This window comes from Strongylocentrotus purpuratus, unplaced genomic scaffold (genome assembly GCF_000002235.5).
Source record: "Strongylocentrotus purpuratus isolate Spur 01 unplaced genomic scaffold, Spur_5.0 spur5_scaffold_21, whole genome shotgun sequence".
Taxonomy (NCBI): domain Eukaryota; kingdom Metazoa; phylum Echinodermata; class Echinoidea; order Camarodonta; family Strongylocentrotidae; genus Strongylocentrotus; species Strongylocentrotus purpuratus.
The window spans coordinates 36,481,719-36,502,454 of record NW_022145607.1 but is presented as its reverse complement, the minus strand read 5'-3'; the positions used below and the strand labels follow the sequence as shown (position 1 = coordinate 36,502,454).

The 20,736-nt window shown below is 35.8% G+C and overlaps 1 protein-coding gene across 3 annotated transcripts in view; it reads left to right on the top strand.

Annotated features, from left to right (window-relative positions):
- The window catches only part of LOC594799 (protein MMS22-like), a 40,518-nt gene extending 22,782 nt beyond the window's left edge, over window positions 1-17,736 (top strand). The window contains exons 21-37 of one of the 3 annotated variants that reach the window (XR_004065849.1): window positions 184-317; window positions 870-960; window positions 1,640-1,713; window positions 2,300-2,420; window positions 3,084-3,158; window positions 4,670-4,880; window positions 5,082-5,168; window positions 5,565-5,735; window positions 6,270-6,392; window positions 8,170-8,268; window positions 8,824-8,868; window positions 10,031-10,077; window positions 10,703-10,846; window positions 12,681-12,815; window positions 14,425-14,616; window positions 15,808-15,988; window positions 16,193-16,251. Coding sequence is in view for 2 of the 3 variants with exons in the window: in XM_030994691.1 (XP_030850551.1) it covers window positions 184-317; window positions 870-960; window positions 1,640-1,713; window positions 2,300-2,420; window positions 3,084-3,158; window positions 4,670-4,880; window positions 5,082-5,168; window positions 5,565-5,735; window positions 6,270-6,392; window positions 8,170-8,268; window positions 8,824-8,868; window positions 10,031-10,077; window positions 10,703-10,846; window positions 12,681-12,815; window positions 14,425-14,616; window positions 15,808-15,859; window positions 16,193-16,246 (1,855 nt within the window). In the remaining variant the exon portion in view is untranslated. Of the gene's footprint in view, window positions 1-183; window positions 318-869; window positions 961-1,639; window positions 1,714-2,299; window positions 2,421-3,083; window positions 3,159-4,669; window positions 4,881-5,081; window positions 5,169-5,564; window positions 5,736-6,269; window positions 6,393-8,169; window positions 8,269-8,823; window positions 8,869-10,030; window positions 10,078-10,702; window positions 10,847-12,680; window positions 12,816-14,424; window positions 14,617-15,807 lie in introns of all 3 variants that reach the window. The other 2 variants (XM_030994691.1, XM_030994689.1) reach the window with 2 other exon arrangements.
- Window positions 17,737-20,736: the final 3,000 nt, after the last annotated feature.

The window sequence follows — 20,736 nt, the reverse complement described above, 5'->3', positions numbered from 1 at the left end:
AGAACTTACAATCAGATCAAGTGTGATACTGTGCAATCAATACAGGACATTTTACAATCAATACCGGATACTTGACAATCAATACTGGAAACTTACAATCAATACCGAATACTTTACAATCAATAAATCTTTGATGTAGTCAGTAACGAATGCGACAAATTTGATTGCATTGTGTTTGAACAGAACTTACAATCAGATCAAGTGTGATACTCTCAGGAAGTCTGATTGCTGGAATCTGATCGTGTGCTACCTGGAAGGAGTTCAAGAGGTCATTGATTCTAGCAACCTTCTCAATCTATCTGAGGACAAGTTCATTGGTCAGTCACATGAAGATTATATCACTTATTAATTTCAGTGAATTTAGTATTAGCCATTTTTAACACTCGAGTGATAAACTTTTAATCTATGTCCTATAGCTTAGAGGCCACCTAGGCGACTATGAAATGGACCTTGAGACACAGGTTCTCCATAATTTCCTGTCTTCAGCCATTCTTGTTAACTGCTCATATGACATGCCCTTCCACTACTTGATGTTACCAGTCCATTTCCTAGTTGGTCTGCCCCCCTTTCTATTCACATTAGTTCATATTTGCAAGATGTTGTTTGCCATCCTATTCTTCTATCTAGTTTAATGCCCAAACCACTGTAGCTGTCTCCTTTTCACAATTGTGATAAGGTGTTGAAAACATTCGACTTCTCATCAATAAAGCTTCCAAACGAATGCTCCTTCCCGATCAAAGTATGTTTGAAGATCTTTCATGGACAAGTCTTAATTGATGTACATGTATGTTTCTGAGAAATAATAGAACCCACTTTACATTGAAACTAATAATCAACATAGATTAGGATTGTTTTATTTATCTTTTCAGCTAGTGGTCTTGGAGAGTTGTTATCATCAGCAGGAGAGCAGGAGATCCGATCTGTTCTCATGTTTGTACAAACTACCATGGCAAGACATAGGTCAGTTTAATCTTTTGATCCCTTTTTTTCATTCTCTAGGTCTCTCTATCGGGTCTCTCCCTCCTCCTCCCTTCCCTCTTTCTCATTTTGTCTCTCTGCCTTCCTCTCCCCTTCTCTATCCATCTCTCAATCATTTCCTCTCATACACACATTAACACATTACCCCCTCACTGTGTTCAGCTACTTGCCTTGACAATAAAAGCCTCATTCAGGTATGAGACAGAGACTGCAGCATTTTTTAAAAATAATATAAAATATGACCTCAAGTACTATGCTTCCCATTTCTGTATCTTACAACACAGAGGTCTGTTAACACACACACAAGACCTTTGTTGTACACAGTTGCCATTTATTAATATATGTGTTAGAAAGAACCACTATGGTTTATGACCGCATATCTGAAAGAGATTTAATGTTCTTAAGCAATACCATTACTCTACATCTGCCACTCATGCCTCGGGTTGCCAAAATATGTACCCAATGGGAAAAAATTCCTTTAAATGTATATAGAGATTTCTTGCTGCATCCTGGCTTTAATGTTCCTAGAAATACCTTAGTTAGATTGCACAGTACAACTGCATTATGTCACGACTAAACTTCTTTATAAGATGATTATCGCTAATCCTAATTAGATCTTCATTCACAGAGTCTCAATTATGATTTCATTATTGTTTTACAGGAGCCTTTACAAACAGCTCACCAATCAACCAGCGAATGAAAAAACGCTGAGTCCATTAATGACAAAATACAAAGGTAATGTATCTTGTTTTCTTAGGAATATTGTCTTGATATCAATAAGACGTGTACATGTCCATGTAAAGGGAATGAGATTTCACTTTGTTGCAAGAGACATTAGACAAAATGTCTACAGATGAAGAGAGCCACAAAAAAGCTGTAAATGTCACTAATACAATAGTAAATCTAAAACAGAGTGCCTAGAACAGACAGATACTGCTACGTTTCAACACTTTCCAAGGATGCCTTTCTCACAGTCTGTATATAGCCATGATCGTTCAATGGATTCATTGGTCAGTTGAATGACTGATTAATCAATTAATTCATTGATTTATTGATTAATAATAATGAAATTGATAGGGCGCTTAATACAGGCGTTTCTAAGCGCACAGGTGGTACTGTCTAACTCAGTATAATTATTCAACATGTTCAATGTAGCTTAAAAGCAACAAAATGAAATAAAATATTACTTATACAATACAATTCAGTTGAATGGAATTAACTACTTGGTTAATTGATTGATTAGATTGATTAAATAGTTAACTGGTCAGTAGATTGATTGATTGACTGACCGATTGATTGAATGATTGATTTTTGTATTTAGTAACGTCTGATGCTCTATGGAGTCACATCTATCCGTTTGTGAAGCAGCATGCTACTACCCAGACCCCACCCTCACAGCTTGCTGACGTCGCTGCAGGATTCACTCTTCTTGCTGCTGATATGTAAGTCTACTATGTGTAGTATTGAGTTGCAGATGTAGGGGTGTGGCGCTGTGGCGCGGTGCCAGGGCGCAGCACACACACCCATTTCTTTTTCAAACGCTGAATCCGCTAGTGGTATGGTATTTGTTTTGAAAAGGGAAAGTCTGAGTTGCAGTATCTCATGCCAAAATTTGAAAATGAAAAACAAGATTTTATTTTTTCATACAAAATACAGATTTTTGTTAATCTATTGTCTTCGCATTTTGTTCTACTCCTTAGAAAAATACCAAGTCTCTCCTGATTGTATTAAGAATTTTAATGGTGAAATCTTCCTTTGAAAATTGTCTTTTGTTTTTAACATTCACGTAACCTTTAGATAATTATGTTTGTTCTAGATATCAATAAAGGAATTTTATGAAAGAATTTTTAAATCTACATGTACAGTATTGTCTGATACCGATCATTAACAACTGAGCTGCTGTGTAGGTATTACTTCTAACAGCATTAGCGCTCCTTGAAGTTCAAACTTATCTCATTTTTTTTTCTCTCAACAACACTTTTCTAAATATAATTTTATTTTATTTCAGGATACAAAACGATCAAATATCTTGTATTCGTCTGATAATTAACCTATCTGACCATGACAATATGATATTTGTTACACATTGTTGATTTTTTTTGCAGATCATCATGTTGCGATACACCAGTGTGGAATCTCTTCCAGTATTTTGGTCTACAAACCAGCAAGGTTCATCCAAGGTATAGTGTTCACTTCAACGTAATATCAATCATTTATGATGGATCTACATGTCTTAGTGTTAGTGAAACACTCCAAATCACCTGCAACCTGTAGACTACAGAATTCTCTCATTTCCATAGGCTGATCCTTTCATTGTTATCCCTATTTCTCTTCCTCTGACCATGGACCTATTACGGATGGACATTCATCGTTTAAAAATTCATTGTGATTGTCTCCGTCAATGTCGTCTTAATAACATTCCGTACAATTTTCTTCATTTTGATCTCATGAGGGTCACTGCCAATAAGCCGGGAGAGAATCAAGATAGTGATTTTAAACATGTTAATCTACATGCGCAGAAGATAATAAATTGTTTAAATCATGGGAAATCGATGTGCAGTTCTGGCTTATAATCAGAAATTGTTGTTCCGTGTACTGTATTTTGTTTTGAAAAACATGTTGATATTACCAGATAGAGGTTATATTTGGATTGGTTGTGATTTAAAATCCCGTTTCCCCTAATTTCCTTATAATATTCCAAAGTTACAACGCACAGGGCTTATTAAGATCATGGCCTTCTAATTGGTTTATAAGGTCATGGGTGTGTGCGAATCAGTAATAATACATTTCATATCACCACAATCGTCTACTTTTCAACTTTGCTGCTCCCAATTGGGGATGTTTTTATTTAAGACACAATCTTAGAGAACACACCATCCAAACAAAACCCAAGAGAGGGAAATTGCTCCTTTGTCAATGACCGAAAATGCTTACCCAGTCGTTATTGTTAAACAGCTGAATGTTCTCATTAAGATGCAATCAGAAGGCGGTGACTCTCATTGGATCAAAGAAAAAATCATGTCGAATGTCCATCCGTAATAGGTTAATGCTCTGACACACTTTTCATTGTTTGATTATTACAAATACAGTCAAACCTGTCTACAGCGACCACCTAAGGGAAACACAAAAAGTGGCCTTTGTAGACAGGTGGTCTTTGTAGACAAGTTCATTTAGTACATGATTCAATGAGAAACCATTTTCAAGGGAAACAACAAATGTGGCCTTTGTAGACAGGTGGTCTTTGTAGACAAGTTCATTTAGTACATGATTCAATGAGAAACCATTTTCAAGGGAAACAACAAATGTGGCCTTTGTAGACAGGCCGTCTTTGTAGACAGGTGGTCACTAAAGCAGGTTTGACTGTATTGACAAATGTATTGGATAAAAGTCAGTGAGACGTATAGATGTGTTGCATCATGTAGATCCATCTGAGTGACCTGTTTGACGATAGAGGTGTTGTGGTCTAGTGGATCACAGGGTCCACGGTTCGAATCCTGCCGCTGCACTAATGTTCTTTGGCAAGATATTAGACTACATTTGCCACTCTCCACCCACATGTTAAATGGGTACCGATAGGAAGGAATTCCTTAAACGTGTGAGAGCTGTAATGGGCTACCTAGCAGAGCGGGGGTAATGATTGGAGATATATAATTATCCAATATTATTATTTTTATTATTGATCTTATCCCAGCATCCGAACCCGTTATCTGTGTCACCTGCTGCCTAACCAATCCTTCATGGAGAGCCTGGAGACTCCATCAGGAGCCGACTCCATGGATTGTCTCCTGGTACGAGCATGGATCCATGCATCTATCCAGACACCAGGAGCCTCGGAACAGATGCAGGAGCTTGGACGGCTGGTCATGAAGCTCCCTCAAGTGGTTAGCATGATGCAGAGCGTGGTAAGCTACTCTGTGTAATTAGTGTTATTTATCAATTTGAATGACATACCGGTACTTTCAATCTGCAATATTGGGAGTAACAGAAAAATTATTTCTGACACATTGCTTCATCCCCAAATTAAAACAAGTTCTTGGAGAAAGAGACAAATTGCTAGGATTTTTAATCCATGAACTATTTTTTATGTTTTTCTATGTTTTTAGGGTGCAGATGATAATCTGACAGCTTCGAACCAAACGCCTGTTTTCAGATTCTTCCACATACTGGGAAAATACTCTTCTTCAGCACAGGTAAGAGATCACTATATTACATATGATAATAACAATAATAATAATAGTTTGTTCTTTATATATAGATATATAATGGATTAATGTCTTTTCATAAGAAGGGAGTGTCGGGCTGAACCCTGAACCCTCTACCCTTGGATTGAGAGTCGAGTGAATGAACCACTTTACTATGATGCCTTCAAAATATTCTCTTTTTAGTATTGAAACTGAATTAGGAGCTTTATTTGTTGGTATCAATGTGCTTTAAGATTAAATTTATTTGTTTGCTTGTTTTTGTATTTTTTTTATTGCTGCTTCTTCCATAGTGCATCTACATGTTTGCAAAGAATGGATGTAAAAGATACTGAATTGGAATTGAAAATTAATTTGAACGGTGTTGGTATTGAATCTATTATACAGACTTACCAAGACAAACTAAAACGTCGAAGCATAGCACTGCAGTACCTTGGTGACCTGGTATCACTGGTAAGAACTCAGGTTAGAGGTCAAAGGTCATTGGAGGAGATGAACCAGATGTATGTAGTAGTGGGTCACGCCGTCAAGCATTGTGGGAATGTTCTCTACTCGCAGGTTAGTAATGGCTATGTGTGTGTATGTCTGAGAATCATTGTAGAATAAGAATATTGTGTTTTATTTGTCTGTCTGTGTATTATAATTATGTATCTATTGTTAATTCTCAGGTCAACGTACTATAAGGCTATTTGCTTCTTCTTTTTTTTGACCCCTCATTCTCATAATTTTCTAGTGCTTATAAAACATTCACAGGGAATAATTTTCCTCAAATTTTTTGATTAGCAATTTCAGCCGATGGATAAATATTTCAAATGAAATTCTGTACATTTCTATGGAAGAAAACTGCTACACAAAAGATATTTTGTATAGCAGTCATGCAAAAATGCATAGCAAATTGCGATGCGATACCAGGAAAATTATTCCCTGATTCAAATATCAACATTTTAAAGAATTACAATGTACTATCCATCCAATTTTCAAAATTTTCCAAAGCTTTGCATCGCCTTTCACAAACAAACTTAATGATAATGATCATTGATATTTAATTCCAACAATGATCTATAATCTTAGTCTCCTTTGTTTTGACTTCAGGGATCCTCCCAGTCCCAGCTGCCCGGTCTACTTACAGAACTGATCCTCTTCCCTGGAGTCTTTAACCTCAAGAAACCTCTCCCAGCAAACCAGCACAACTCCATCAGAGAATCATTACATCTGGTAAGATTGCCACGGAGATGATGGAGGGGCTAGGGGCAAAGATCATTGGAGGGATTAAGGTGCACAAACAGCTCCCCCTGCTCCCTTTGGAAACCAATGGGAATACCTTAAGTTTGTGTTAAAATTGCGCCCTATTAGCTTAAAGGCCTTCTGTACTAGTTTGGCCAGGAGGGATTAGCAGAGCTGCCAACCATTCCGTTTTTGCCAGAATTACTCTGTTTTTCCTCCAAATTATGGTATTACGTTTTTATGCCTCCGCCACCGAAGGTGGTGCCGGAGGCATCATGTTTTCGGGTTGTCCGTCCGTACGTCCGTCCCGTTTGACCGTTATCACAATATCTCAAGAACCATTTAAGATTTAAACTTAAGACTCGGGAATAGTATTTATCACCATAGGAAGACGATCTGATTAGATTTTGGAGTACGTAGGTCAAAGGTCACAGGTCACAGAGGTCAACTTATGAAATTCCATACATTGAGATTGTTATCATAATATCTCAAGAACCACTGGAGATTTAAACTTCAAACTTAATGATAGTGTACGTGTATCACCATAGGAAGACAATCTGATTAGATTTTGGAGCACGTAGGTCAAAGGTCAAGGGTCACAGAGGTCAACTCATGAAATTCCATACATTGAGATCGTTATCGCGATATCTCAAGAACCACTGGAGAATTTTCACTTCAAACTTAATGATAGTATGTATCACCATATCATAATATCTCAAGAACCACTGGAGATTTAAACTTCAAACTTAATGATAGTGTGTATCGCCATAGGAAGACAATCTGATTAGATTTTGGAGCACGTAGGTCAAAGGTCAAGGGTCACAGAGGTCAACTTATGAAATTCCATACATTGAGATTGTTATCATGATATCTCAAGAACCACTGGAGATTTAAACTCCAAACTTGTTTAAATTGCTCTATGGCTTCATAAAATACTTTTTTTTTAAATTTTTAATAATTTTTTTTTAATAATGTTTTTTTTTTTTTTTTTTACATAGATAGTCTAGGTCTACCACACATCAAACAACTGCCCTAAAATGGTGATTTGATCCCAAATTCAATAGAAAACTAATTTTAAAACATACTTGAAGAGAATAATATTCTCAAAAAGAATGAAATGCCGATAATACCAAAATAATGAAAACAAAAAAACCTGCTTGTATGGAAAAAAAAGCATGAGGAATGAACATTTCTGCATTAGAAGTGTGTCGCGCGTGGTTGTAAGTTTCGTTTTTATGAATTCCTCTTTTTTGCTTGAAATTCCTTTTTTTTGCCATCATGATTCCTTTTTTTGGTCGCACAAGGTTGGCAGCTCTGGATTAGACCACCCAGGGTGCTCACTGACTGGTGGCTATCTCATCAAATCAGCTCTCAATTAACATAAGAAAAAGAGGATCATGGGGGACCAATGGTCACTGATTAGGCATTGTTTCCTATATAGAGGGAGCAAGTAGTACAGTGGGGTTTTAATTTGTGGGGAATTATGCCCTACTCCCCATTTTTGTTAAAAACCTTAAAAGTTAAATGTAGCCTTGTTGAGGCTCATGATGAGGTTGATATTTAATTCTTTATTTTCTTTTTTTGTTACATAATGTATTTTCCTAAATATTCTTTGTTCAGTATCAGAACTTAAGTCAAATATATGTATAGAACACAATCTAGAAATCAAACCTCAGGTTTTTGTTGCAATAAATAAATAATGATAATCTTCTCGTAATGCTATCTGCCTTTTTCTTACTGGTTTCCATGTTTGTCTTTTTGGTACTAGTTTGTAGAAGGTATTGGTCTCCATGATGTTTCTAGAGATTCTTACATCCAGAGGAAGTTGAAAGAAATCACATGTCATTACTTCATCAGATACAAAGTGGTGAGTTCCACATATTCTAGAGTTTGAATTTTAAAAAAAAAGAATATTCATGAATACAAGATCAAAGTATTTTGCTTGCACATGTTCTTAATACGTTCATATTTCCTCACGTATGTTTTAATTTATACTGATTTTATTATGTATTCACAACTGACTCAGTCAGTTAACAATAAACCATCGTCATTTCAATTCAAGGGATCACAAGGCATCAAGTTTTTCCTTGAACTTGGAGATACAGTTTCAGGCCTGCCTAAGTCTGATTGGAAAAAAAATTGGGGGGGGGGGGGGGGGTAAATTGAATGGTCTACCAATCAGAACTGAATTAATGAAATGAAATGAAATGAAATGAAATGTGAAAATGAAGTGGGAGTTTTGTTGCCATCGAATCTATCAATGTTTCTGCATTACTCGTTGCATTGGTGCATGTACATGTAAGAAATAAAGAAATTATGGCGAAGTTGTAGAACCCATTCTTATTTGTTCAGTCAATTCTGTTAATTAAAGTACTACATTTTTTATTCCATATAACATACTTTCTTTTTCTTCTTTTTATAGAAACTCTCTACATCGGGGTTTGGAGAAGGCCTTCATCCACTGTTGGTATGTATCATATACAGCATATATCGTCTGATTGGAGATGGGAGGGCATTAACTCTTTGGTTGCTTTCTGTGCCCCTCTGCACAGTCACTCATTTTCCACACGTGCAAATTGGCACAAAACAATAAATAGGCAACAATAGACCGGCTTAATAACAAATATTCAAACCTATGGATGTTTCTTTCCTTGGGACCTAGTGATGAGTTATTTAGTTAACCTGTTATCAATGAATGAACTTCAATACTTGGAGTCCAGTCTGCATGTATTACTTGTTGCTATGTCGAGCAAGCCTTGGGCAAGCTTTCAGGTTGTCAAAACAACCTTTTTTTTAAAAAGTATGCAGACAATTTGAATATGTTAGTAAACTGGTCTTTTGATGGGAGATGATTTGTGCAACACAATGGATTGCAAAATTATCAATTTTTGGTCTTGATGAGCTCCATGACAACCCTTTAACACTGGCATAGATTATTCTTGCTCTGGAAACAGCTAGATAATCTCAAAGCCTTTGGTATATATTTATCCCACAATAAATACAATATGGCACAGGGAGATTATTTGTATGGCATATAAAGAATTAACTTAAATAATTTTACCTGGAATTAGAGCTCTATTGGCTCCAGATGATATTGAGATTTTAGACCTCCAGAAACGAGCTCACTTCTTAAAGTTTTAGTAATATGATAGATTTTGCCATGTCAGGCATTCACTAGCATTGTCTTGAATGAATGGAAGGTTGTATAGTTACAATATTAATAAACCTTTGGAACTGTTGAGAGACGATTTCTTGTGAAGAGTTAATTCCCTGCAGATGTAATCGGACGTAAATATGCTTTCTATGGGTAATGGATGTAGGTATTTATGTGAATTTGATAAGATACTGTATGTACCCTGTGTCAGTGGACTCTTGTGGTCTTGTTTGATAAGTCACCGGCCTGTAGATCACAAGTTACAGGATTTGTCGAAACATCAATCTATCTTTGCCACACTCGCCCCAGTTGCAGTATGGTAAGTGGGTACCTGGTTGAATTCATTCCTTCAAATTATTGAGCACTATGGTCTTCAGAACTAATGCTGTGATAATAATATCTAGGATTTTTAAAGCAAATAGAGACTTTATAATTAATGTATTATTTGTGAAGATGATTTTTGTTTGTTTCACAGAAAGCATTGAGTTCTACCTTTAAGACTTCTGTGGATCCGAAAGACAGGTTAGTATACAAATGATTCATGTTTGTGAGTGCATTAGTGAATAGATACTGCACGCAGGTTAATTCACAATAATGAATGAGACTTGTCAAGTTTATTATCCAACTCATTGTGACTTTTAAACCAAGTGCAGTGCATATCACTAATGCATGAATTATTTGTTCTATAAAACGGGTTGACAATTAAGAATATTAAGTCAAGAAATATGCAAGAAACCTGATCAAAATGCCCATGATTGCACAGTCATAGGGGGCTCTGTTCGCTTTGAATGACATCAAGGTATAAAGGCAGCATTAGGTTTCCCACTCTCTTACAATGTACATGCCTCTGCTCCCTGCTTCTACCTGTTTGTAACTCTGTATTTGCTTTGGATGCGTGGCATGCATTATGTACTGGTGACCCATTGTGCTACTCTGTTTACACTTTTGTTGATTTATGTACCACATACTTTTTTTAAAACTCTTCTTATTAGTTTATCATGTAAATCATTTGCCACCATTGTTATGTATTGCTTTGTGTTTTTATTTAATAATGATTAATCTAAAACTTTTCATTGCTATAAATAAACAACAAAAACATAGGCATTTTAAGAAATGTTGATTGATGATGTTTTGATGTTCTCTATAGCACCCTGAGGAGGTTTATACTGAGTGAATTCAAGGATCGCTTTCTATCTGGCAATCCACAGCAAGTAGGTCCATACACCTCCCAAGCTATTGCCTTTATTCAGGAGTTGATGCACAGGACTACCAACATGGCACAGATAACCAGGTATCTGCAAGCTCAGTTTACAGACAGGTTCATTTCATAAAGTACCGATCCATTGTAAAAATTAAATCGGCCTCTATCTTTTGCCTAGTATTATAATGTTTTGTTTCGTTTTTGTCTCAAAGACATTCCTTAGAATTGTTGGTGCGTGTGTTGAAGTTGCTCATTGCCCAGTGGTAGGGTCTCATCATTCTTACACTGCAGAAGTGACTTAATGTACCATGGGGGGTGTTTCACATAGACTAAGATTGACTTTAAGTTGAACTAAACTAGGATAGGCCATTCATAATTTCATGCCACTGGTTGCTCTTACCATTGGTATCTCAAATATGATCTCTAGATAATATTTTTTCCTGCAATATATAAACTATCAAAAAATGTAAATTTGTGACCATGATTTGTTCGTCCCTTGAGAAACCAATGCCAGGAATGGTTAGATGAAGTAGTGGCATGAACAGCCTGCCATAGTTAAGTCCAACTTAAAGTCGATCTTAGTCTTTGTGAAACACCCCCATGTCAAAATAGAACTTGAAAAGAGATGGATGTGCTTTAACAAAAAGAATTTTGTTCTCTTATTTCATGTTGCCTCATATGTTTTCATAGCTTACATTGTACATGCATGTCATGAAATTGTACCTTTTGTTTTGTTTTCTTATCTTTCAAGTGATTGTTTAGAGGCATCTATCTTAGCTAGTCATTAATGAATGACGTACAAAGCATTTGTAAAGTAGATAGGGATTGCCATTTACATAATGTACAAGCTCTCATTGTCAGGATAATAAGCAAATATTAATCGACTACGAGGGTAATGGAGCAAATTATCATCACCGAGGTGATCTCGGGGCTACTATCATCCCGAGCCGCAAGGCAAGGGATGATGGTAGCCCCGAGATCACCGAGGCGATGATAATTTGTATCCATTGCCCGAGTAAAGGAGGTTAATATTTGTTTTATATCCCACATCGACAATAAGGTCTATTTAAAGTGAATTTTACATAATAATAAGAACTGATTCTGCAGACAGTTTAGCTTCAGCTAGATTTTACAAAGCGCAACATGCATACATGTAATGCAGTCGATGCGCGCTCATTTGACATCGACATTGACTTTGACATTTCGCGTAACCTACTTTGCTATGCGTATGCAATGGGCAAGGGTGGGCAAGTGGGGTAGCAGCAAAAAATTACTTTACAAAAGTACTATCTCAGGTAGATAGTAGTTATCTATATTTTATCATGTGACCTCGTTTAGACCAATCAGTTTGCAAGATTCTTAGTATGCGGGATATAATAATTGATATTCATTGCTATTTATTGACATAGATTCAGATTTCTTTTTTCTTGTTTTAAAGGTAAAGACCAGTTATGGTCATGCGATTGCATTGTGAAAGAAACGTTGTGGAATCAATCAGAAAAGGTTGATCATCTAGCATCTAGCATCTGCAAGGTTCTGGAATCATCAAAATGATAAGAAATTTGGCCCATTCTTCGTAAAGTTACAAGCACTATACACAGAAAGATGTATATGGGACTACCCTATATCTCTCACAGACCATGAGAGAAACAAATTTACCAAATATATGAATTAGTAGGCGGTTTCCTGGCAAATTTTTTATCATCATGTATTAGTCAAAACATATTCTTTCACATGATTGGTAATGAGAGCTTCCTTTTCATTTTTTGAAATTGGGGCGTTTCCAATACTGGTCTTTACCTTTAAAGTGTAAATGATGTTATTGAAATGTACCTCACCTCATGCATTTTACTTTCTAAAAGTACTGAATGTGATGCTCTGTCATAAGATGATAACCACCTTCCAATTCATTTTTATTCGTCAGGGACACCGTAGTTCTGCTTGGTGCCGTTCTGAATTTCATGCTGCTGTGTGATTCCACGTCGGTCAAAGGTCAAATGTCACAGATTCTGACACAGATGATGAATGCATGCAAGATTGATACCCCACAAGAGCTCGAGTAAGTCAACATTTTCAGAATTCTGAAGTAGGAGACGGATAATTAGGTTGATGGTATTTGATTTGCAGTATACAGTGCGTCCCAAGAAAAAACGTCCCAGAAAAAAATGTGATTTTCTCTTTGAAATTCAGATACTTTCCGCCAAATGACTTTTTGGTTTCCTCTCTTCAAATTGATTTTAATCACTCATGCATGAAATATGCATCATATGAGTTGCTTTAAATGAAAGAGGAGGATCTAAGCTTTACAAATATGTGTCATTTATCAATTATAAATGTGACTAAGTTATGATAGAACATTGATAATTCTCGGTTTCGTTTTTTCTGGGATGCACTGTATATTATGGTCTAGTGATACCATTTGCTAATGAAAAATTGAATGTATGTTAATGACTTTCAGACACAGAGTCAAAACTGCAATTAGAAACATCATAAGATGAAAAACATGTTAGGTTTTATATACAATATGAATGTCTGCAAAGATGGTATGGGATAGAAAGTTGGTCAAGAGATCATTTAAAGCAGACACAGAAGAAAATATTATGATTTGGCTTTTTAACCAAAACAAAACCTTGCTCTACATGTGTGTACTACAAGGAGTCTGGTTCTAGGTGTTCTTTCAAACGCAAGGTACTGTAGTTACAACTGTCACCAAGCGGTTTGCACAATTGACTGGAGACATGAAGGTTGTGAGTTTCAGGCATGGCATGTTTATCCTTGGGCCTAAAAAATAGTCTTAATTTGCCATGCTCCATGAAGGTATACAACATAAATACCTGATTGTGAGGACTTCCTTGAATGCAAGGAGTACAGACACCAGTGGAGTAGTTAAATAATAATAAAAGCTACATTTGTATTGCTCACTTACCCATCCCATGCTGGGGATATCCAAGGCTCATACAAAGTAGCATTAGTACCCTGGCTTTGGCCTATCTGCCCTAAGGTGCTAAAAGCATTCAAGGAATGATTTCCTACCAGGTACCCACACCAAGCTACTACACCTGGGTGGAGATCAATAAATGTAGATTAGTGACTGTTTAACCACTTGACTGCTATCCACGTACATGTGCATTGCACTTTCAAGACCGCAGCACTGCATAATGCCAAGCCCTATTGTGTAATTAGCACTACAATGATGTTATACAGGTCTTGAACAGTAGGTGGCGCTCTTCCAAAAAAAATCTGGCTTTTTTTGTGTGTATAGTGTACAGTTTTGGGCAGGTTTTTGTACAGAACGAAAATGCAGTAGCACAGGGTGTATGAACACGATTTAAGCCAATAGCAGTGAAGTGGTTAAGGACATTAGTGCCATGGTGCAATACATGTGATCCTCAGGTAAAGCCAGTGTAATAATAGAGTCTGGTTTGAGTAAGTATTGTGATGGGTGTATCGGCCGATTCTAGATACATTGTACCAACCGTCCTGAGGACGAGTGAGTCTAGTTTTGGAGTTGAAGAACAAAGCTCAAAATGAAGATCAGCCCTTGAAATCTAACCACTTTGTGTTGTGTATTCTGTTGTTGTGGAGCAAAGGACCTAGGGACAACGGATAGAGGAAACCACTCGTAACAGTATGCAAATTTAAACAAAATTATTACTTTTTTTTTTCAGACTTGAGCTCGTAAGTGTTGTAAGAAGCTTCTTGTCTCGTCACATCCATCATCATCGTAAGTCATCATTAGCAAGATTAGAGTCTCTCGCTGTCTTACATCCAAAGCTTGTGATTCGACTTATACCCGATGCTACCAGATTAATTGAAGAATGTGAGCATCGTAGAGCAGTTGGAGTGGATACAGTGCTTAGGTAATCTGAGTTGGTAATCTTACATTCTGTATTTCTAAATGAGCAGTGGTGACCGAGCCCAGACATGCTGAGTTAGTCCCAGGGAGCCCATATTTACGCAATGGCTTGGATATATGAAGATGGACTACGTTAAAGAGAAGGTTGAGTTCTGGGAGAGGTGAAAAATAATTTGTGAGCGCTATCATTATTATTATGCAAGTGTGGAAGAACATCAGATAAGATATGTTCCCTGAATAGCATGGCTCTTCAAATGCCTTCATATTCTAAATATGTCATATAACATCGTAAAAATCCAGGGTAGGAATTTTACGCCACGTATTCCTGTAGTCCCATATACATCTTTCTGTGTACAGTGATTGTAACTTTACCAAGACTTGGCCAAATTTCTTATCATTTTGATGATTCCAGAACCTTGCAATACACACAAATTCTTATATGCTAGATGATCAACCTTTTCTGGTCGATTCCACACCGTTTCTTTCACAATGCAATCGCATGACCAGAACTCAACTTCATCTTTAAATGTGTTTTACTGAAATGTCAGCTCTTTTTGCTTCACAATTAACTTAGATACAGGGACAATATGAACCAACCAGTCATGCAGTGAACACTAGATATTTATTTCACAATGACATGGATGTTTCTTCTTCAACTTTACAATATGCAAATCGCAGTTGTACTTTTTTAGTTTACTATAATAAAAGTGTTGTATTTTGGATACATTTGATTTGATTTGATTTGATTTGATTTTTTTTATTTCTGTTTGATTTTCTTTTTCTTTTGCATTTTTACAAATATATAACAAACAAATATTGCAAATACAAATACAAGAAAGGTACATTTATGTTCAATTTCTTGCTTTTATTCTCCTGATGACAAACAGTCATCCTGTTCAAGACATCGAGCCTAGATCTCTCTTTGCATACATAAGCTGTTTCACCAGTCCTTTTCATGACTCCACTCTCAAAAGAACACCTCTCCTAATTTTCTCTCCCTCTATTCCTACAATATCAAGTAGCCTTCCTAAGAATGAAACTGAAAGAACACATCTCTCTCACTCTTTTTTTTTTCTTTCTTCTTTTCTATCCCCTTTCAAACCTGACATTTCTTTTTAAAATGACTACCCATGTGGTGAAGTCACAGAATATAATGAATTTTCCTCCTTCTTTTTGATATTTTCTGTATCTGCAGGCAAGCTTATCATAAAGTTCTTAGCCATCTTGGACCTGTAGGACAAGAAGAGGTCCAGAGACTACAGTCCCAATCAACATTAGATGAAAGTCTTGATGTCATCTGAACAACATACACAGATATATCTGCAGCTAGCGTATCGCCAGTTCTTAGACATCTTGGACCAGTAGGACAAGAAGAGGTCCAGAGACTACAGTCCCAATCAACATTAGATGAAAGTCTTGATGTCATCTGAACAACATACACAGATAAATCTGCAGCAAGCGTATCACAAGTTCTTAGTCATCTTGGACCAGTAAGACAAGAAAAGGTCTAGAGACTACAGTCTCGATCAACATTAGATGAAAGTCTCGATGTCATCTGAACCAGTCCTAGTCTAATTGAGGTCCAGAGACTACAGTCCCAATCAACATTAGATGAAAGTCTTGATGTCATCTGAACCAGTCCTAGATGAGGTCCAGAGATCGACTTTAGTCCCAATCAACATTTGATGAGAGTCTTGATGTCATCTGACCAACAGACACAACGACTATATCTTGATGTTAACTTGAATTAGAACACTACAGTACTACTCCCTAGTCCCCCGGCTAGCGAACCTGCCATATAAATATAAGAAAAAAGTGGTGATGAGTGATGAGAGGTTTCAGAGTGAATATGCCACAGGCAGGGCTAAACACTCTTGTGCAGGATTTACAAGAAGCCATAACAAAGAAATAAGATGCGCTTGTGATCTTTTTCGGAATCTGGGGATATACACATATATTATGATTTGATTAGATACAATCAGTCTTAATCTGGCTCTGTATAAGTACTTCTTCAGGATGTATAAGATGCAATGACTATTGATTATAAAAGTAGAAGTTATTATGCAGGAATATTTATGAAAAATTGAATTTTATTTTGTGAAAATTCAAAACGGAGAATACATTCTTGATCAGGATCGAAGGTTAAACCTGAAAATTTAATGTAAAGTTGGCACTCACTTTGTAATTGGTGAATTTCTTTTTGGCAATGTACATCTTTATCTTTTAAGTGACTTCATTTTGGAATTTTGATGGTCCTAGAATTTGGAATTTTTTTAAGTGAAGGTATTAAAATCAGTCCATCCCTAAATTCTTTCAAGAAAAAACTAAAAATATTTTTGCTCAAATCTTATAGTAACATACAATAATAATCTGATAACAGTTGGTAATCATCTTTATTTTTATTTATCATATGCTCGATTAATTTTAATATTTATTTGGTCTTATGATCTTACCTTCCCAGAATTACAAATATAATTACCTCTTCTTTGGTCATGATTTGTCCTGCTTCTTCCTTCTTCACCCGTTTTCCCTTTTCCATCATCTTTTATCGGTTTTACTTCTCCTTGTCGTTTCGTGGCTGTTTGTTGTTTTGTAATATTGTCTTTCTGTTTTCCAAGTCTTCGTAGGCACAATTTGAAACAAGGATATTTTTTTTTCTGGGGGATCCACAAACTGCAAGCACTGCTTTTTGGTGGATCCCCCCGTTTCTTTAGAAAATCATAATTTCTTGTAGTAATTTTATTATGTGCAAAGTGTATTTGTATAGTTACCAAGAAATAATGAATTATGTATGAAAAAATGTAATACCTTTGTTTATCTTTCTGTTGGAAATGAAATAAATATGAATTGAATTGAACATGCACATGGAGCGTATTATGCAGCTTACCGGTATTTATTTCTATGTTATGAGACATTAATGTGTTCCACAAGGCTTCATAGTGGGTTCGTGGGTATTTGACATTAATTTAAAAAAACTGATAAAATGTCCTTTGACTTATATGGCTTTGGTCATTGAAATGTGATAATGGAATTACCTGACGTCTGTGTAGATCAAAACTTATTCATTTAACGAAAACAGTATTATAATCAACAAAATGAAAATACATGCATTCACAAAAGGAAATTATTTAGTTTTATTTCATTTGTCTCTTATCTTCTCTTTGGGAATCCCTAGTGGATTTGAAATTTAATACAAACTGAACAAAAAGTATTATAAAATCTAAAGAACAATCTTTTATTGTTGTTACCGTCTTTTACCAGACATGTACATGTAAATATCTGTCCTGCCATAAATGTTATACCATTACCTTTTACTTACTTAATTTTTCAGCCATTTTCGATCCACTGCAGGATGAAGGCCATTTTCCAAATGCCTCTGTTCATTGCCTGTTGGTGCCAATTTGTCTCTCACCAGTACTGTTGCAGCTCGTCTCGCCATCTTTTTCTTTGACGTCCCCTGTTTCGTTTTCCCTCATATGGTGTCCAGTGAGTGATTGCTGAGTTCCAGCGATTGTCCTTCCTACGGCCAATTCCATTTTCTTCTTTTCACTGTTTCAAGGATGTCCTGGACTTTTATAGGCTGTTAAAAAAAGCGATTTGAATACCTTGTGTATTTAAACAAATTTGGATATGTTCTATTTTACAAATCAATATACAGTGTACCAGGCGCGTACGCGGGGGGGGGGGGGGGGGTTTAGGGGGTTAAACCCCCACCCCTTTGGTATCTTTATGTGTATAAACCCCCCCCCCCCCTTTGTTTTGTTTTTGTTTTTGTTTTTTTAATAATAAAAAAAAAAAAAAAAAAATTAAAAAAATATTTCCATGGCTGACCTAAAAAAGGCGACCTTACCCCCCCCCCCCCCCCCCCCAACGCGCCTGATACCAATCACACACAAAGCGCCCGGCAAACTATCGCGATTATTGTGAAAAATCCCAAGAATTACTGCGAATTGGATAGCGATGCGAATCTCGAAGATTAGTGAAATTAATCCGTCCAAAAAACTAACAAAAAGATTTTGGATCGCGATGCAAAAATCGATTTTTAAATCTCACTTTTTAATGTAAGTCTGAACGACCCTATAATGTAAACAAAACAATTTTGAAATTCATGGGCCGAGTGAATGACCTAAAAAATTAAGTCAATTCTCCTTTATATTGTTGAATGTATTTCAATCACAAACTGTACCTATTCCAGAATTTGAGAAATAAATAGCAAATTTGATTTACACTTAGAATAACTGGTATTACGAAAATTCCAAAAATTGTTGCCTAAATAGTAAATAGGAGATGGGAGAACCTGGTTTTTATTTGGAGTGATTAATTTGTTTCTTCAATTGTTTTTTTTTTTTTTTAAAGTACCGTTATGAGGAAATTTAATCAACGTAACTTGTTATTCTTTGATGGATTTTTTGGCACCATATTTAATTAGACCATTCCCACTTATACAAAGTATAGCGGATGGAAAAGGAGGAATCATGTCTTTATTTGACTTGAATACTGGATTTATTTTCCATTTTTTAGTAAATATTTATCGAAATTGTATCAGTGCGATCGTTCTTCTTTCTTGGAATATCTGAAACATTATTTCATAGGAAAGTTCATTTCAATTGTGGTAAACAAACTTATTGCTTTGTATTCATTTCAGTGTCAGTTTAGTAGATGTATCATCGGGCCGAGAAGGCAGGTATTATATATTCTATTCTATATAATTGTTATATCTAGATCTCCAAAATAAACATACACAATCAATTCACCACTATACCGGTGTAATTTTTTTTGGAATGACAGAAAATATACTGGAAAATAAACGGGGGATAAGAAATGAGATGTGTCAGTCAGACACGGATAGAAAAGTTCAAATTTACAAGCACACGCACTGCATAATCACATTTTACACATAAACATTAGCGACGTACTTCAGCAAACATTATCGACAAAATGTTTTCCCGTTATTTCACTTTTTGTGTTACCATTAATGGATTTCTTTCTTGTTACGGCCTTCATCTTCTATTTCTCCATAATTGTATATATTTGCTTTTCTGTTTCTTTCTTTACTTATATATTTCAATGTTTTTCTCTCATTTCTCTACCTCTCTTTCCATAATTGTATTATTTCTTTGTTTCGTCCGTTCTTTCTCTTTATGTCTTTTCTGATGTATTTCTGAGTTTTCTCTTCTTTCATCTACTCTCTTTCCTAATATATTTATTTCTTTCTCCCTTCTTTCTCTTTCTATTCTTTCTGTTGTTTGCCTTGTCATTTGATTCATCTTCTTTTTCTATATTTCCCTATGCATTTATTAAATTTTCTTTTCTTTTGAGCTTCTCGTTTATTATTTTCGGTTTGTAAATAATGAGCATGCGATATACGCTGTTGTTCATAAAGTCTTTGATAACACTTATTATTTTCTCAACAGTTTGATGATCAATTTCCTCATAATGACAATCCAACCACAATAATCTTTACAAACTTTTTTTTTTCTTCAATTTTCTTCAACCTTAGTCAGTGTAACGAAATTATTCCAATGTTATGGTATTAGTGTATGACTGAAAATACGTTATAAAATTTGAAATGAATGCATTCGTATAATTACTGTAAGGTGGTTGGCTTGTTTTATTCTGTACAACGCAAGTGAATGACAATGTTTGGTAAGGTTGTACTCATTTTCCTTAGGTCATAGTAATCGACGTCTTGACATGAGACTATCTTCCCCATGCAAAAAAACTGACTTAACTTTGGTCGATTCCTTTCGTTCGAAGTTTGTTTTCACCTTAAATTTTCCATTTTAATCATATTTCAAGCAAGATTAAACAATCATAATTTGGTAATATTCACCTCTCAGCCAGCGCGTGACCTTGTTTGCCCATTAGGAGGAATTCGCGGTTTCGAGGCATATAGTTGTTTGCCCAGACCCTTGAAAGAAACATCACATAGATGCATGCACTACAATATTTATAAACAACCTTAATATGGAAGCAAGTTTAATTAATATCTTTTATTAGTACTTAGTACATTTAATATTGATGATTTTGAGTTTTTGGTATAACTATTCGTTAGAAAGAGAGAAAGGAAAATCAATAGATAGTGCAACGGGTATGAAAACATAATCTAGTCAGTGGTTGGGTC